The sequence below is a fragment of the Leptonychotes weddellii genome, chromosome 9 (assembly GCF_054177405.1).
Source record: "Leptonychotes weddellii isolate Sample4059 chromosome 9, ASM5417740v2, whole genome shotgun sequence".
Taxonomy (NCBI): Eukaryota; Metazoa; Chordata; class Mammalia; order Carnivora; family Phocidae; genus Leptonychotes; species Leptonychotes weddellii.
In genome coordinates, this window is record NC_138377.1 from 103,720,689 (window position 1) to 103,740,042 (window position 19,354).

The 19,354-nt window shown below is 39.7% G+C and overlaps 2 protein-coding genes across 27 annotated transcripts in view; one reads left to right on the forward strand and one right to left on the reverse strand.

Annotated features, from left to right (window-relative positions):
- NRG4 (neuregulin 4) overlaps positions 1-7,619 on the forward strand; it is a 156,043-nt gene extending 148,424 nt beyond the window's left edge. For all 24 annotated transcript variants that reach the window (XR_014148140.1, XM_081829651.1, XM_081829653.1 and 21 more), the window contains one exon: positions 6,439-7,619. Coding sequence is in view for 1 of the 24 variants with exons in the window: in XM_081829661.1 (XP_081685787.1) it covers positions 6,439-6,499 (61 nt within the window). In the remaining 23 variants the exon portion in view is untranslated. The remainder of the gene's footprint in view (positions 1-6,438) is intronic.
- A 1,083-nt stretch (positions 7,620-8,702) lies between these two features.
- Positions 8,703-19,354, reverse strand: part of FBXO22 (F-box protein 22) — a 28,951-nt gene continuing 18,299 nt past the window's right edge. For all 3 annotated transcript variants that reach the window (XM_031029800.2, XM_006734881.3, XM_081829630.1), the window contains exons 6-7: positions 12,484-12,649; positions 8,703-9,877 (exon numbers count right to left, since the gene is read on the reverse strand). In XM_031029800.2, coding sequence (XP_030885660.1) covers positions 9,460-9,877; positions 12,484-12,649 — 584 coding nt within the window. In that variant the 3' untranslated portion in view covers positions 8,703-9,459. The remainder of the gene's footprint in view (positions 9,878-12,483; positions 12,650-19,354) is intronic.

Genomic DNA, 19,354 nt, shown 5'->3' on the forward strand with positions numbered 1-19,354 from the left:
TTTTTTTTTTTTTTTAAGATTTTTATTTATTTGCGAGAGAGAGAATGAGAGACAGAGAGCATGAGAGGGAGGAGGGTCAGAGGGAGAAGCAGACTCCCTGCTGAGCAGGGAGCCTGATGTGGGACTCGATCCCGGGACTCCAGGATCATGACCTGAGCCGAAGGCAGTCGCTTAACCAACTGAGCCACCCAGGCGCCCAATTTCTCCTTCATTTTTGAAGGAATCTTGCCAAATATATTTTTGGTGGACAGGTTTCTTTTCCTTTTAGCAATTTGAATATATCAAATCCCACTGCCTTTTAACCCCCAAGATTTCTTATTTATTTATTTAAGAGAGAGAGAACAAGCAAGGTGAGGGGCAGAGGGAGAAGCAGACTCCTTGTTGAGCAGGGAGCCCAATGCAGGGCTCCCTCTGGGACTCTGGGATCATGACTTGAGCTGAAGGCAGACGCTTAACTCATGGAGGCACCCAGGCACCCAGAAGCCCCCAAGGTTTCTGATGAGAAATCTGATAACCTTATTGAGGATTCCTTTTCATACTTGTTGCTTTCAACGTTCTATCTTTGGCTTTAGAAAGATTGATTTAAATGTGTCTTGGTGGGTCTCTTTTGACTTTCCCGTATTTGGAGTTCAATGAGCTTTGACTGTTCAAATCTGCTGTTGAAATTCACCCTCTAGTGAAAGTTTTTATTGTGCCTTTCTGCTCCAGAATTTCTTTGGTTCCTTTTATAACTTCTCTTTGTGTTCCCGTTTTAGTCATTTTCGTAATTTCCTTTAGTTCTTTGATAATACTTAAGTGTCTGTTTAGTAAGCTCAAAGTGGTGCTTCCTTGGGGCCAGTTTCTATTCCTCTAAATAGATCTAGTTTCTCTTTTTCTTTGTATGCCTTGCAATTTTCTTTTTGAAAATTGGGCATTTCACTATTATAGTATAGTAATTCTGACAGAAATTTCCTTGAATGCCAGAGTTCTGTCTTTGCAGAGTAGCTGGGTGCTAGAGCATTCTTGCAATGCTTAGCTAGGCTTGCTCTGATCCTAGGGATCAGACTGAGGTGAAAACCAAATGTCTTAGATCTTTCCTGAGCATGTGTTTTGCCTGGGTGTGCATATGGCATTCTAAATCTCCTCCTCCCCCCCCATTTTATAAAGATTTTATTTATGAGAGAGAGAGGAAGCACAGCGGGGGGGGGGGTGGCAGGCAGAGGGAGAGGCAGGCTCCCCACTGAGCAAGGACCCTGGGATCATGACCTGAGCTGAAGGCAGATGCTTAACTGACTGAGCCATCCAGGTGTCCCTCATCCTTCCCTCTTGCGGCGCTGCTTCTCAATGTCCAGTTTTCAAAAACTCTCACCCCAGCTGCTTCTTTGCTAGGGCTTATGTGACCTATTCTGTCTCCACCCTTAATCTCTCACCCCAGGTGTCTGAATCGGTAGTCACCTTGCAGGTTTTACAAGTAATGCCCGCCATTTTTCCTGCCTGAATTCCAAGTTAATAGCAAAACAAAGATGAACACTTTGAGTGAGTCCTTCTGGTATCCTCCAGACAGATGAGGCATACAAGATGATTTGCAAATTAAGTCTACCTCCTCTGGATTGAGGGTAGGAACTGGGAACCAGGCTTCTGCCACTTTTTAATAAGACTGCCACTGCACTGGGGCAAAGGTGAGAAAAACATCTTCAAACATTCATACCATTTTGAAGATGGGTTTTTCTTTAGTGGGCAGAGTCTTGGTTGCTGTGAACCTTTTACTGTTTTCCAGAGCTCTGACAATGTAGGTTCATATATTTGCTGCTTTTTTGGTTTTGTTGGGGAACAAGAGCTCAGAGTGTCCAGTCTACCATTTTGCTGGTGTCACTCAGGTCACTGATGTTTCACTCCTATCTGTAATTCTAGTATCATGACAAGACCTTGAATAGAGTATGTTTTATTTTTTTTTATTTTTTATTTTTTTAAAGATTTTTATTTATTTGACAGAGAGAGACACAGCGAGAGAGGGGAACACAAGCAGGGGGAGCGGGAGAGGGAGAAGCAGGCTTCTCGCTGAGCAGGGAGCCCAATGCGGGGCTCGATCCCAGGACCCTGGGCTCATGACCTGAGCCGAAGGCAGACGCTTAACGACTGAGCCACCCAGGCGCCCCTAGAGTATGTTTTAGATAAATATATGGTGAATTTTGGTTAATCAGACTTGGAAGTATTTTGTAAATGTTAAGAAAATGGTCTAAAAATTCTCACTCTGATCATTCTGTTTAAAATTAAATTAAAAGGAATATATTTTCTCCCAATTCCTTATCAATCTTGCCTTTTTTGCTGGTTGTGAGGACAGTTTATATACACTTTCTGAGATGAAAATGCTGCATACCCTCTTAGTACAAAAACATTAAATGAAGTTTATTGGCTTCTGCTAATGTTTTCTACTTTATAGCACCATATATTCTTATACCTGTCTCAGTTGCTGTGTAGGGCAGAAATGAAATATATAAAATGAAAATAACATGTTTTGCAAATATTTTGCTATTCTCTACATAGGTGCAATATATATATATTTGTACTTTCCTTTTCTTTTTCTTTCATTTTGTTATTATGTTCATTTAGGCAACATATAGTACATAGTTTTTGATGTAGTGTTCAGTGATTCATTAGTTGTGTATAACACCCAGTGCTCATCACAACACGTTCCCTCCTTAATAATCATCACCTGGTTACCCTGGTTACCCCATCCCCCCACCCCCCTCCCTTCTGTAACCCTAATTTTGTTTCCCAGTTTCCAGAGTCTCTCATACTTTGTCTCCCTCTCTGATCTTCCCATTCAGTTTTCCCTCCCTTTCCCTATGGTCCTCTATGCTGTTCCTTTTGTTCCACATATGAGTGAAACCATATGATAATTGTCTTTCTCTGCTTGACTTATTTCACTTAGCATAATACCTTCCAGTTCCATCCATGTTGATGCAAATGGTGGGTATTCATCCTTTCTGATGGCTGAGTAATATTCCATTGTCTATATGAATCACTTCTTCTTTATCCATTCATCTATTGAAGGACATCCCGGCTCCTTCCACAGTTTGGCTCTCATGGGCAAAGCTGCTATGAACATTGGGGTGCATGTGCCCTTCTTCCAAGTGTTTGAATTTCTTCCAAATTGTTTCTTGTGATTGAGTTCCAATTTCAAAGCATTATGGTCTGAGAATATGCAAGGAATAATCTCAATCTTTTGGTATTGGTTGAGACCTTATTTGTTACCCAATATGTGATCTATTCTGGAGAAAGTTCCATGTGCACTCGAGAAGAAAGAGTGTTCTGTTGTTTTAGGATGGAATGTTCTGTATATATATATGAGGTCCATCTGGTCCAGTGTGTCATTGAAAGCCTGTGTTTCCTTGTTGACCTTCTGCTTAGATGATCTGTCCATTGCTGTGAGTGGAGTGTTGAAGTCTCCTACTATTAAGGTATTATTATCCATGTTTCTTTATTTTGGTTATTATTTGGTTTATATAATTGGCTGCTCCCATGTTGGGGGCATAGATATTTACAATTGCTAGATCTTGTTGGATAGATCCTTTAAGTACGATATAGTGTCCTTCTACATCTCTTACTACAGTTTTTGGTTTAAAATCTAATTTGTCTGGGGGTGCTGAGTGGCTCAGTCGGTTAAGTGGCTGCCTTCGGCTCAGGTCATGATCCCAGGGTCCTGGGATCGAGCCCCGCATTGGGCTCCCTGCTTGGCGGGAAGCCTGCTTCTCCTTCTCCCGCTCCCCCTGCTTGTGTTCCCTCTCTTGCTGTCTCTTTCTCTCTGTCAAATAAATAAATAAAAATCTTTAAAAAAATAAAATCTAATTTGTCTGATATGAGAATTGGTACTCCAGCTTACAGAATCCTCAGTATATATTGCAGGGTTGGTTTGGTGGTCACACATTCTTTCAGTTTCTGCCTGTCCTAGAAACTCTTTATCTCTCTGTCCATTCTGAATGACAACCTTGCTGGATAAAGTATTCTTGGCTGCATATTCTTCTTAGTACCTTAAATGTCTTGCCAGCCCTTTCTAGCCTGCCAGGTTTCTGTGGATAGGTCTGATGTTATTCTGAAGTTCCTCCTTCTATATGTAAGAAATCTCTTCCCCCTAGCTGTTCTCAGGATAGCTTCTTTGGCTTTGCAAGCTTCACTATTTTATGTCAGGGTGTTGATCTATTTTTATTGATTTTGGTAGGGGTCTTCTGTGCCTTTTAGACATGAATGCTTGTTTTCTTCCCCAGATTAGGGAAGTTCTCACCTATCATTTGCTCAAATATACCTTCTAGTCCTCTCTCCTCTCTTCACCCCCTTGGGGATCCCAAAATTCTGACATTGCAATGTTTCATGGCATCATTAATCTGTCCAAGCCTTTTTTCATGACCTATTAGCTTCCTAAACCTGTTTTCCTCAATTTCCTTCCTTTCTATCAGCCTGTCTTCTATGTCACTTATTCTCTCTTCTGCCTCACTTACCCTAGCTATTAGAGCATCCAATTTAGACTGCATCTCATTTATAGCATTTTTAAGTTTGGCCTGATTAGATCTCATTTCTGCCCTTAGAGATTCTATAGTCACTAATGCTTTTTACAAGGCTAGGTATTGACTTTATGATTGCTATCCTGAATTCTATCTCTGATATCTTGCTTATATCCATATCCATTAGTTCTGCGGCAGAGGACATTGTGTTTGGTTCTTTTCTTTGTTGAGAGTTCCTCCATCATTCTGTCGAGGGATGGTTGAGCAAATGAACAGAGTCCAAAATATCAACCATGACCCAAGCAAAATGCACCCTAGAACAATTCCAAAGTGGTCAGAAGCTACCAGATGTGCAAACAAAGCCAAGATGATCCAAAACAGTAAAAAAAAAAAAAAAGGGGGGGGGATTATAATTTCTCAGGATGGACAAGGCAGAGTGATCTGCCTGTTCCTGATTGATTTTTGGTCTGTTTTGGAAGACACTGTATCTCCAAATTGCAAAGAAACCAGAACTTACATATATATCAAGATAAAATTGAATAGAGTGCAAAACGGACTAGTATGGAGCATAAATTTATAAAACGGCATAAATCTGTAAAATCTATAGTTAAAAAGTAACTTAAAGACATAAGTTGGGAAATAATCTATTTGAAACGGGAATAGGGTAAAAAAAAAAAAAAAATGTAAAATTTTAGCCTGAAGTATAAATGAGTCATGAGGGAACACTTGGAGCTCAATATATTATTTTCCCCTGGCGCTGGAGTTTTACAGTCCTGTGGGAAATAAGCTTGTCATTCATCAGTTTTCCCAATTTGTCTTCTGGGGTAGGGGCCTTCTATTCAGCTTTTCAGGCATCTTTGCCTGAGTGGAGTTGCCATACCCCTTGTCCTGGGGATGGGCTTAATGTTAGCTGGTCGTCTGTGTGGCTTTTGTTCCTTTCAGCTTTCCACTTCTCTTCAGAGGGTCAGAGCAAATATGGCCGTGCGGGAATCCCTGGCCCAGAGCCACAAGGTCGTGGTTCCTTTTCCTCAATAAATCCTCCAGGTCAAACCATCTCCACTTCTCTGTGTACCAAACTCCGCAGCTTTGCCCTATCTGTACCCGCTGCAACTCTCCCAGGGGAGTTCCAGGGACCTTTGGGCATCTCTGCGCTTTGTGCCTTTCCAGTTGCAAGCGGCCGTGGGCTCACGCGTGCACCCTCTTCTGCAGCTCCCAGGTCGCGGCAGGGTGCCGCTCTAGTGTCCTTTCGAGTGCCACACTGCCCTGAGAGCTGTTGTCCTGTTGTGGGCGCAAGCCATTTCCTATCTCCTCTGGAATGTTAAAGAGCCTGCACCTTCTAGTCCTTTTCAGGTTCCTCAGAGAGCGGCCTTCCTACCAGCCCAGGTCTTGGTTTATGGTGACCGGAGCTGAGAGTCCCTTCCTGGCTTGCTGACCATAACCAGTCTCCCCGCTCCACTGCTTGGGCACTCTATCAGTTCAGGCTTCCCCATTTTTTCTGAGCCTCCTGGAATCCTGAGACAATGATCCCCCTAGAATTCTGCTCTATTCATCCCAGGGATGTCTCTCACTGGAGCAGATTTCTAAGGTTCCAATTTTATGCTCCATTGTTATATCACTCTCCCTCCGTTTATCTCCCGGTATTTCCCCCCCGAAGATTCAAGGTTCCGCACCTCCTGCCTTGCAAAAAGTAGTCATTTTTGTGCTTGAAGAGATCCACATAAATCTCACAGCTCAGATTGAATTTGTGTGTTCATAATGGTTTGGTAAATATCCAGCTAAATTCAAGGGACCAGATGAAACAAGGTCCCGTACTCTGCCGCCATCCTGAGGATCCCCCCCTCCCCCATCACATAGGACCATTAAAATAACTTTCTGGTGACACATTCTTCACATTATGTAGATATTTTGTTCTCTTAACAAGGATGTTATTACTAATGCTTACTATGTTTTGTTATTTTAGGATTTTCATTAAGCAGCCTCCTACCCAGTTTCTACAAGTGAAAATCAAGTCAGTCATCTAAAAATCTCACAATTTCCAAACAAGAGGATTTAGAGTCTTCTGTTGTCATTAAAACTGAATTTATGGAGGTGATAATCTGGGTTAGATTGTGTGGGAACAAAATGACAAAGACAGTTTCATTTTTTTCTCAAAAAATTCTGTAGAATGCATAGAAAATTTTCAGATTTGTTAAAGTTTTACATTCTTTGCATGTTCAATGTGTTAAACTTGCAATATAAATCATTGGCAAAGCTTTTGCTATCTGGCCTCTTTTACAAATTTGAGAAATTGCTGTCTGCTCATGATCCATTTTTAGGCAAAGTTGAGAGAACTGTAAGTGGTGAAGTGGCCTACTGAATGCCCTTCTTTAGATAGGTCACAGTAGATTATTATGTCATTATGTAGTGTGTCTATTTCTAAGTTTTAATCCCAAGGTCTGCCTTCCCTCCTTTTACTTAGATGGCTTGTGAGGAGTTTAGTTCTACTTGCATAAAGGGAATGGAAATGTAATTTCTTGAAGTAGACTTTTACAGAGCAAATTACAGCAGGATTGTGCTGTGAAAGCATAAAAAGGAAGTATTTTAAATGTCTTGCTTAAACCATCCTGTCTGATCATCACTTGAGAGAAGGCAGTTCAGTGTATGAAGACACTTTAAGAATATAATCTTTCCTTCTCTTGTGCTCTTTTCTCACATATGATCTGTTCTCCAGTTTCATAAATGAGTATATAAAAGTTGCCATTTCTAGGAATTTAGTATGTTTTTAGCTGAAAAAATTATCCTTTAATTCTTGCTTTTGTTTAACACAGGTCTTCAAAATTGTAATTATTTCATCTTAACTTTAAATTCCTGTTCCTTTCCATGCAACATCAAGACTTCTAGAGGTAGGGTAGATGGCTTTTGTTTTCATCAATACTACAGTTGTTTCTATTCAGTTTCTCCCCTTTCTGTTCTGCACCAAGATCACAACCTTGTGGTCAAATGAATTTACATAACAAGCCCCCAAAACTCAGATATACAAAGGGACCCTATAACCTCAAATATCGTATTGAAACGATCCTACAGCAGACTCACCTTTGGGAAGTAGTAAAACGTTTTGTAGGAGTACTGATTTGAAAAATAAAATAATCCATTCAATCATCATGCTCATTTTGTTCAGATTTTTAGTTTTTCAGATCCTTTTTCCTCTAGTATTCAAACAACACTTGTTAATATCAGAGACAAGGAAAATTTACAAAGTATTTTCCTTATGTGCTATGTAGGCATATCCAAAGACTTGAATTTTGAGTATTGAGTACCCATTTGGTAATAGGTAACCAATGTCAAATAACAGAAAAGCTTAACAACTAAAGGCTAGATATTAATATTCACAGATAAAAAACTCTAAAACTTTTCTTTGGACTTTCTTCAGGAAGTTAAGAATCAGGATAACCACACAATAAACATGTGGTTTAAGTATTTTTATCATATACATATACAGCAAGAGAAAACCTTTTAATGTAAAAACTGAGAAAGTGATTAAAAATAGAAAAGCAGAAAGGTTAATACCTTTGATTTCACTTACCTTGCAGGTTTTCTGCTGTTCTGTTAGAACCACTGACCATTACAAACGTACCATACATTAGACATATACTGTCTTAGGTAGAATAAGCTAATATAAACATCTATTATAATGAAGAACAGTGGCTGAGGCAAGATTGATGTTAATTTCTATCTTGTAAGACAGTATGGAGATAGGCAATCCAAGCCACGTATGTTAGCACTTCAACAAAATTGTACAGCAACCCAGGACCCTTCCTTCTGTGTGATTCTCTTCTCCAGTAATGTTGCCTCTTCTGGAGAGTTCAAGATGTCTCACTACCAGATCCACTTCCAAGCAACAAGCTCAAGAAAGGGCAAAAAAATAGTCACACCCCTTACATTTCACTGGCCACAACAGTCAATGGCAAGGGACACTGGGAAATGTAGTCTTTGTTATTGCAGGCATGTGCCTAGCTGAAAATCAAAGGTTCTATCACTATGTGAAGAAATGTCACTAGGGAAAATTGGTGTTCTCTGAACATATCTCATATAGATATTAGCATAGTTAGAAATACAAGCTTAAAAATCATTCTACTGGGAACATGGCAGGATTTACTAGCTGACAACTACTATTCTGAGTTTTCATTTCTAAAGTATTGTTTACTTCTGTCATTCAGTCACCAAAAGCAATGACATACAAAACACTGAGTTTCCAAGGTATGTTTTATTGGCATAAAACCAAAATAAGGTGATGCAATGGTCTGGTCGTCGGTTGGCTATATAGAACTAGGTGAAGAAAAGGATTTTTCTCTTATAATTTCTTCATTGAGGGAAAAGGAAAATTTTTTCCTTATAAAGTAGTAAAATACCGATTAGTCTTGGCAACTTATTTGACTAAGCAACTTTTGGGTACTAGAACAAAAATAGTTAATTTTTATCAAATAAGTAAAAAGTCTAATAATTTTGTTACAGCTTCTGAAAAAATTGGCAAAACTGTAAAGCAGAGAAAGATTTCTCAAGCTATCCATGTATTTTTTTCTCCATTAAGGGAGAAAAAAATGTCTTCATGATTTTGCTAAAAGATCTAACAATGCAGAGGTAGTCATGGAATGTCTTAAATCTCCATCCTATTGATAAATCCTCTTTCAATCTTCCTATGCAGAAGACTGTTTATAAAGTCACATTACACAGCAGCTATACAACCTGGTACAATAAAGCCATAATCAGGGTTGTGCCTCATGATGGAAAAGCTCTCAATTCTGTTTGTGTTTTGTTATGTACGAAGTTGTCCTTCATCTAACTTATTAAAAACTACCCCTAATATAATCTTTAGTCAAAGCTACAAAACTGATACATATAAAGTTATTATTTTTCTGAAATACACATATCCCAGTTTCCATTTTCTAGGAAAGGTGGAGCCCAAAAATTATTCTATACTGTGAAAGCCACTTTACAGGAGGCTTTATTTAGGCGACCCAAGATGAATCAGTGCCATTATTGTTGTATAGCTGTGAAACAGATCATCATCCTTTACCTCATTACATTTCTTCAATATAAAGTTCCCAGTGACTATGCGATCGCATCCAATTTCTCCATTTCCAAAGAAGCCAAATAAAGGAACACTAGGAAAAAATTTTCTGAATGCATCAGCTTCAACGTTCCCCTTGGCTCTATAATACTGAAAGCCCCGGCCAACACATGCAAACATGAAGCCAATGGTATTCCGTTCTGGAATGTTGGCAGCTTTAAGGCGCTGCATTGCAGCCTCAACAGTCTTCTCGTCATTGACATCCTCGTTGAGTAGCACGGTGGCACTCTGGATTCGGTGTCCACTAAATGACAGTCCAACTACACCAGTGGCATCAATATCCAGAGGGTGTCTGTAATTTAGAAGAGTGTGGTATGTGATACATCATAAAACAAAATATAAACTTTAAAGTGTAAAAGAAAACTCCTGATTCACTGGTTAGGAGCTGCTGCCTTTAAGAGCCTACACCCAGTCTGAGGCTCACCTTCCCAGATAAAAGCAGTGTAATAGGGATTAAAAATTAAATTATGAATACATTTAAAAGAACACAGGGAAGCAGATCTATGGAAGTTACGTAAGCAACTATTTTTTTAGTCAAAAATTTGAGGGGCAAATGCATCTCCGCAAAGATTTCTGAAAACCATCCTGGGTTTTTAGAAAGATATAAAGGATCCTTAAACCTTTCTCACTTTCTTAAAGGAATCTTAAAAATTTTATTCATACGCACAATGATATCTGTTAAATAAAGTTTTCTGGTATTATTTACATGTTTGGTATCCTTCTCCCCCTTATCTCGGCTGTCACATTCTAAAAAAGATACATTAGATATTTAATCATGGACGATAATGTTATTAAGAACCTGTTAACTCCAGAAGTTTTAGCTTTAAATGTTGTTTGGTCCATAAAGAAACAAGATTCCATTGCTGTGTCTTATTTATTACTTTCAGCCTAGAATTCAGCTTAACCTAAAGGTAAAAACATGTTTTGTTTATATTTGCCTGTTTTTCTTAAGGAAATATTTTATCCTTACTAAAGAAAACATAAAGTGTCAAAGTTATAAAGCATAATACAGTGAACACCTACAGGGGAAAAACAAATACCTTATTATTTCTATCATGTTTACGAACATGTGAGTTGATGAAATGGGCAAGATTCACTGGGCTAACAAGAAACTTAACTCAAAAAGCTTAAGTGACTAAGATAATAAGGCTAGCTTAGTAGCAAAACCTGTTTCTGAGGAGAATCCACCTTCTGAAGTCCACTGCTCCTTTAACTTTATTACATTTACTCTTTGGCCTACCATTGCAACGTGTATGTCAATATCTTGCCTCAAAGAATGACTTACCTTTTTTTTTTGGCAAGGTGGTATCTGGACACTATTAAAATGGAGCTTTGATTTACTCAATGGCTTCTCTTACCCACTGACACAGTGGGAAGACCACATTAAAATTAATGTGTCGTGAAAAGGGTAATAATTCTTCAGGGATATTTCCCACAATAGGTATAAAAAGATGATATACAGACACCTGACCACACTAACAAGCTCGCATATCAGACGCTGTATGTCTGGTCTTGAGTGCGATTGACATTTCAAAGGTAAATGAGGTATTAAATCATCACTACCCTATTGTATACAATTTAGAGGTAAAAGCAAAGACAGAGAAAATCAGGCAAGAGGAGAAATAATCCACAGGTAATTACTGAGAATTAGGTGTATTTATGTATGAAGTCCAATGTCTGATATCCTACTGCTTAGAATTCAGTGCACTTGCTTTCCTCGCTTCTTCCTCACCGGTAGTCCAGGGACCTCGATTTAGCTACAGGTGACCCTTGAACAACATGCGTCCATTTACATGTGGATTTTTCTTGATAAGTACAGTACTGTAAATGTATTTCCTTATGATTTTTATAATAACATTATGTTTTCTTAGCTTTCCTTCTTGTAAGAATACATATATGTGTTAATTGTTCATGTTACCGGTACGGCTTCTGGTCAACAGTAGGCTACTAGTAAAGTTGTTGGGGAGTCACAAGTTATACATGGATTTTCAACTGCGCAGGCATTGTTCAAGGGTCATCTGTATTTGCTTTCCCTGATCCCTGATCAGCTGAAGCCGATCAATCAGTGGAGACTTCCAGAAGGGAAATTTTAACTGGGATGATTTGCATTGCTTTTAAAGACACTGATCTCTAACATCTGTTGCCATTTCACCACTCTAGTATCCAAGCACTAAACACAAATATAGTGAGAAATGAATACTAGTGTTTGCAGGAAGTATCTGGGGATAAGAAGTTTTCATTTTCCTACTTTTGGATATTCATGTCCATTTAATCAGCTCAGACTCAAAAAATACTACAAACTCTCATTCAAAATGGAAAGGGAGTAATGGTTCCGAAGGTAACTGAAGCAAGTATTACTCATCTTCGAAAGCAAAAGCCTTAGTAACAAATTCAAAAAGAAGCTTTCAAAAAGATCTACTATAACATTTCCCAAAATGTGTGCCAAGTCATACCAACAGGCATCCAAGATGCTCCACAGATTTGAGAACTGTCATTCCCTCTCTAGAGGATTTCTATAGCACTGGGCATATCAGAGGCTCTAAGAAGTTTTACCATGAAGATTCACTGTTTAAGCATGTGTTTCCTTTAGAGGAGAAAACAGAACTATAGAGGAAGTGATCACTGCAGTTGTATAGGGTACAGAGTTGTCAGGGGAGATACCAATAGACAATGTTGAAAATCAATTGTGAGTATGAATCCAATTAAGAATAAGTTATTAGAAGACAACATAAAAATTTCATTCTTTAACTGTAAGCATAATTATGTGGAGTATTATAAAATGGAATGAACCGTTAGCTTAGCAATTCTGTAAACGGGTATTTTAAAAACCCAAGGTAAGAAAAACCTGAGAACATTTCTGGTCATGTATAGGTGAAATCAGAAGCACACGAGACATACTTGTCAGAGGTCAGTGATGCCAGGTTGTCTACCTGGCCTCCAGCCAAGATGACGTTCATATCACTGAAAGTGCTGACGACTCGCTGCAGATAATTACTGGCTCCCACCTTACAGCAATTATAGCCAAATACCAGGACCACACGAAGCTCAGGGTTATCTAAAAGGCCTGCAGAGAAAAGAGCAACAATTAAAGATAGCCTTCAAAGAGGTATATCAAATTTTATTACTATCTTATTTTATACATTTTTGCAAAATGAAATGTTTCTGCTAATGACTTGCAGTTATGTGCAGTTTACTGCTGAAGCTATCCTGTTTCCTTTTTAATTTTTTTTTTACAAACGTTAACACTGTTCAAAATGTTTGCTGCAATTTTCCCCATTAAAAAAATGAAACAGCTATTTGAAAATAATACAACCCACACTCAACACAAATTAGGAAGCAGCTATGGGACTGAGGAGCACCTGTGGTGGAGCTTGATGTAATCGCTATACAGGCCACCACCTGGAATGAAAGGGAATGCTGGTTTACACAGAACAGAGTTAGCAGTAGTGATAATGTAAAGATCTGGAGAAAACAGAAAAGGTGCCAACCACCTGTAGTATGTTTAATGGTGGTCCCCCCAAAAATGTATCATCAATGTGGAACCCATTTGGGAAAAGGGTCTTTGCAGATGTGATTAAGGATCTTGAGATGAGATCATCTGTTATTATCCAGGCAGGCTCCATAAATACTATGATAAATGTCCTTAGAAGAGATATACAAGAGACACAGACATAACAGGAGGCAATGTGACACAGAAGCAGAAACTGGAGTGATGCAACCATAAGGACTATCAATAATCACCAGAAGGTGGAAGAGATAAAGAAGAGATTCACCCTAGAGTCTCCAAAGGGGGTGCCGCCCTTTCAACACCTTGATTTCAGACTCTCGTACTGTGACAGGATACATTTCTGTTGCTTTAAGTCCCTAAGTTTGTGGTCATTTGTTACAGCAGCCTCAGGAAACTGATACATCATGAAAATACATATAGGCCCAATGCACCTTTTCCAAGAAAGGGGGTGGGAGTGAAGATGGATTTCAAACTCTTTCCAAAGCAAGAAAATGTTCAATTCTGTAGCATATGGACAAAAGGAGCTTCCATTAGGGGACGATATAGCCCAAAAGGAGACCTGCTATACTCCTGCACTCCCTCACAAACTGCCCAGCTTTCACCTGAGCCTCTGGGCACTTTAAGACTATCAATTTGAAATTTTCTGGCATTATCAAACTCGTAATTAGAAAGGAAAAAAAAATCCAACACCTAACCCACACTCCTGTTTCCACTGAGTCAGCCACATGACTTCCATCTTGACAGACCTAAGGTGAAGGTCATCAGAAATCAGGCTCATGGGGCACCTCGGTGGCTCAGTCATTAAGCGTCTGCCTTTGGCTCAGGTCACGATCCCAGGGTCCTGGGATCGAGCCCTGCATCGGGCTCCCTGCTCAGCAGGAAGCCTGCTTCTCCCTCTCCCACTTCCCCTGCTTGTGTTCTTGCTCTACCTCTCTCTGTCAAATAAATAAGTAAAATCTTAAAAAAAAAAAAGAAATCAGGCTCATTAAGGAAATTGAGGTGTGGGGCAGGGGAATGACTAATTACTAACACCAAATAATGGCTTATCAAGGGATACTTCCACTGGTCCACTTTTAATTCTCTACACAATAAATCACTGATCTGGAGAATGAAAAGGATATTACTATACAAATCTAATACTTTCATGATACCATATACCCTAAACCATTACTAAAAGGTCTTTTTTCCCCACAAAGACCAGAGCAGCACATTTGGAGAGAATGTTTTTTCTTTTCTAAAATGAATTTTCAGGGTTGGAAGAGGGCTGTGGGATCAATTGTCTAGTCTTACTTTACAAGGGCTCCTAATCCCAGAAAAGTGACCAGCCCAGGAGAGTAATATGGTAGGCTCTAGATTAAAACCCACACCTCCTCTCAGAGTTTTAGGTTTCAGAAACCTAAAGCTTCTAAATCTCTACCTTCCCTACTGTTTTCTAAGCTCTAGACCCTCTTTTATAATTGTCTACTAAACATTCTCATCTGAGTATTTTAAAGGCACCGCCCTCATTTATTTAACAAACACACAGCCAGTACTTTCCACATCTTCCTCCAGTGGTATTGCTCTACAACTGAGGGAGGCATGGTGGGCTGGGGACTGTATTCTGCCACCACTGTGGCCTGGGAGTAAGCCCCCGCCACCCTCTTAAGGTCTGAATTTTCTAGCCCTCTGTTCCCATATCTAAATGAAGCTGACCACAAGGGCAAGAAAGCATAAAAGATCATTGACACCGCCTTCCTGTCACTTAAGTTTTTTATGGGCTGGGTAGCTTCTAAAACAAAGCAAGTACCATCAGTTAGGTTTTAGCAACATTTTTCTCTGCTTTGCATCTGATCACTGCAAGTGCCTCCCTCAAGATTCTCTATGAAATCTCCATATAATTTAAAAACTTAGTCCTTCGATAGAATCCCAGGAATTCAGCTGGATAGGGATCAAACCATTCCGAACACCTGCGAACTCAACAGGATATTGAAGAAAAGAATAGCAGCAACTCTCTAAACAGAAAAGCAACCACTTTCTGGAAGGTAGGACGTGCAGAGAAGTGAATCCGAGGCGATATTTGGGAGGATAGACAGTGGGGGAGGGGGCCTCCGTCCGCTGCTTCTGGCAAGTGATAGAGCCGCGGAACACAAAATCGCAACTTTTAGAAGGCGGCTCTGCTGAGGGACGTCACTCCAGTGGCTAAGCGGGGGTGGAACCCTCGTGGGACAGTGTGGTCTCAGGACCCTCGGGGTCACAGAAAGACCAGGGGTGCCTGAGTGCAGCAGAGCTCCCAGGTATCGGAGCAGGGAAGCCGGCTGCAGAGACGGAGCCGAGGAGTGGGCTCTCAGTTCGGGGTTGCCATAAACCATGATCCACGGCACAGTCGGGGCACTGCTCCTCTAGCAGGGACCCAACAAGTGGCAGATCCGGGAAGACTCCCCTTCCTCCCCCGGGAGAAGTGGTGCGGGAGTGCACTGCAGGATCTGCTGGGTTTGGAGACTCCACACGGGGTCGTGCGCCAGGGATAGAAACGCTGGGTCACAGGCTGGGTGAGCACAGAGTGCGGCCGGAGACCAGGGAGACAGGAGTGATTAACTGCTTTTCTCTGGGGGCTCACTGAGGAGCGGGGCCCCCAGTTCTCGGCTCCTCCAGGGCGGAGTTAATTTTTTAAATTTTTTTTTTTAAAGAATTTTTCTTCTTTTTCAACCAACTTATCAGTTCCTTTTTTAAAATCTTTTTTAATTTTCATTTTTATACTCATATTCTATCCTTTCATTGTATTTAACCTTATACACACACACACACACATATATATAAGCTTTTCGTTCTTTAAAATTTTGGGATGCAGTTTCTTCTAACAGACCAAAATAGACCCAAAATCTAGTGTATGGCTCTGTTCTATTCACCAGCCTGATCATATTCTTTTTTTTCCTCTTTTTTCTTTTTCCCCTGGTTGCGGGTCTCACCTGGTTTCTTTAGTGTATATTTCATTTCTCTGGGGTCCTTGTTACCCTTTGAGCATTTTGTTCTCTCGTTCATCTATTCTACCCTCAACAAAATGACAAGATGGAAAAATTCACCTCAAAAAATAGAACAAGATGCAATACCGACTGCCAGGGACCTAATCAATATGGACATTAGTAAGATGCAGGAACTAGAGTTCAGAATAACGATTATAAAGATAGTAGCTGGGCTTGAAAAAAGCACAGAAGACACTAGAGAATCCCTTTCTGGAGAAATAAAAGAATAAAATCTAACCAAGTCAAAATCAAACAGGCTATTAATAAGATGCAATAAAAAATGGGAGGCTCTAACTGCTAGGATAAATGAGGCAGAAGAGAGAATTAGATATATAGAAAACCAAATGATGGAGAATCAAGAAGCTCAGAAAAAGAGAGATAAACAACTACTGGATCATGAGGGGAGAATTCAAGAGATAAATGATACCATGAAGCAAAACAATATTAGAATAATTGGGATCCCAGAAGAAGAAGAAAGAGAGAGAGGGGCCGAAGGTATACTGGAGCAAGTTACAGCAGAGAACGTCCCCAAATTGGGGAAGGAAACAGGCATCAAAATCCAGGAGGCACAGAGAACCCCTCTCAAAATTAGTAAAAATAGGTCAACACCCCGACATCTAATATAAAACTTACAAATCTCAGAGACAAAGAGAAAATCCTGAAAGCAGCTCGGGACAATGTCTGTAACCTACAACGGTAGAAACATTAGATTGGCAGCACACCTATCCACAGAGACCTGGCAGGCCAGAAAGGACTGGCATGATATATTCAGAGCACTAAACGAGCAAAATATGCAGCCAAGAATACTTTATCCAGCTAGGCTGTCACTGAAAATAGAAGGAGAGATAGTGCTTCCAGGACAAACAGAAACTAAAAGACTGATCACCAAACCAGCCCCACGAGAAATACTGAAAGGGGTCCTCTAAGCAAAGAGAGACCCTAAAAGCAACATAGACCAGAAAGGAACACAGACAATATACAGTAACAGTCACCTTACAGGCAATACAATGGCACTATCTTTCAATAGTAACCCTGAATGTAAATGGGCTAAATGCCCCAATCAAAAGACCCACTGTATCAGACTGGATAAAAAAGCAAGACCCATCGATATGCTGTCTGCAAGAGACTCATTTTAGACCCAAAGACACACCCAGATTGAAAGTTGGAGGGTGGAAAACCATTTATCATGCTAATGGACATCAAAAGAAAGCTGGGGTGGCAATCCTTGTATCAGACAAATTAGATTTTAAACCAAAGACTGTAATAAGAGACGAGGAAGGACACTGTATCATACTTAAAGGGTTTATCCAACAAGATCTAGTAATTGCAAATATTTATGTCCTTAACATGGGAGCAGCCAATTATATAAACCAATTAATAACAAAATCAAAGAAACATATTGAAGATCATTGAAGCAAAAGATCAACAAGAAAATAAGGGCTTTCAATGACACACTGGACCAGATGGACTTCACAGATACATACAGAACATTCCATCCTAAAACAACAGAACACTCATTCTTCTGGAGTGCACACGGAACTTTCTCCAGAATAGATCACATACTGGGTCACAACAGATACCAAAAGATAGAGATTATTCCCTGCATATTTTCAGAGTCAATGCTTTGAAACTGGAACTCAATCACAAGAGGAAAGTTGGGAAGAACTCAAAATACATGGAGGCTAAAGAGCATCCTACTAAAGAATGAATGGGTCAACCAGGAAATTAAAGAAAAATTTTAAAAATTCATGGAAACCAATGAAAACACAACTGTTCAAATTCTTTGGGATGCAGCAAAGGCAGTCCTAGGAGGAAAGTATATAACAATACAAGCCTTTCTGAAGAAACAAGAAAGGCCTCAAATACACAACCTAACCCTACACCTAAAGGAGCTGGAGAAAGAACAGCAAATAAAGCCTAAACCCAGCAGGAGAAGGGAAATAATAAAGATCAGAGCAGAAATCAATGAAATAGAAACCAAAAGAACAGTAGAACAGATCAACAAAACTAGGAGGTGGTTCATTGAAAGAATTAGTAAGATTGATAAACCCCTGGCCAGACTTATCAAAAAGAAAAGAGGACCCAAATAAATAAAATCATGAATGAAAGACGAGAGAGCACAACCAACACCAAAGAAATACAATTTTAAGAACATATTATGAGCAACTATATGCCCACAAATTAGATAATCTAGAAGAAATGGATGCATTCCTGGACACTTATAAACTACCAAGAATGAACCAGGAAGAAACAGACAATCTGAACAGACCAATAACCACCAAGGAAACTGAAGGAGTAATCAAAACTCTCCCAACAAACAAGAGCCCAGGGCCAGATAGCATCCCAAGGGAATTCTACCAGTTAAAGAAGAATTAATACCTATTCTTCTGAAACTGTTCTAAAAAATAGAAATGGAAGGAAAGCTTCCAAACTCTTTTTATGAGGCCAGCATTACCTTGATCCCAAAACCAGACAAAGACCCCACCAAAAGGGAGAATTACAGACCGATATCTTGATGATCACTGATGCCAAAATTCTCAACAAGATACTAGCCAATAGGATCCAACAGTACATTAAGAGGATTATTCCCCAAGACCAAGTGGGATTTATTCCTGGGGCTGCAAGGGTGGTTCAACATCCACAAATCAATCAATGTGATACAATACATAAAAGAACAAGAACCATATGATACTCTCAATAGATCAGAAAAAGCATTTGACAAAGTACAGCGTCCTTTCCTGATAAAAACTCTTCACAGTGTAGGGATAGAGGGTAGATACCTCAATATCTTAAAAGCCATCTATGAAAAACCCAGTGAATATCATTTTCAATGGGGAAGAACTGAGAGCTTTCCCCCTAAGGTCAGGAACACGGCAGGGATGTCCACTATCACCACTGCTGTTCAATATAGTACTAGAAGTCCTAGCCTCAGCAATCAGACAACAAAAAGAAATAAAAGGCATCCAAATCACAAAGAAGTCATCAAACTCTCACTCTGTGCAGATGATATGATATTTTATGTGGAAAACCCAAAAGACTCCACCCCAAAACTGCAAGAACTCATACAGGAATTCAGTAAAGTGGCAGGATATAAAATCAATGCACAGAAGTCAGTGGCATTCCTATACACCAACAACAAGACAGAAGAAAGAGAAATTAAGGGGTCGATCCCATTTACAATTGCACCCAAAACCATAAGATACCTAGGAATAAATCTAACCAAAGAGGCAAAGAATCTGTACCCAGAAAACTATAAAATACT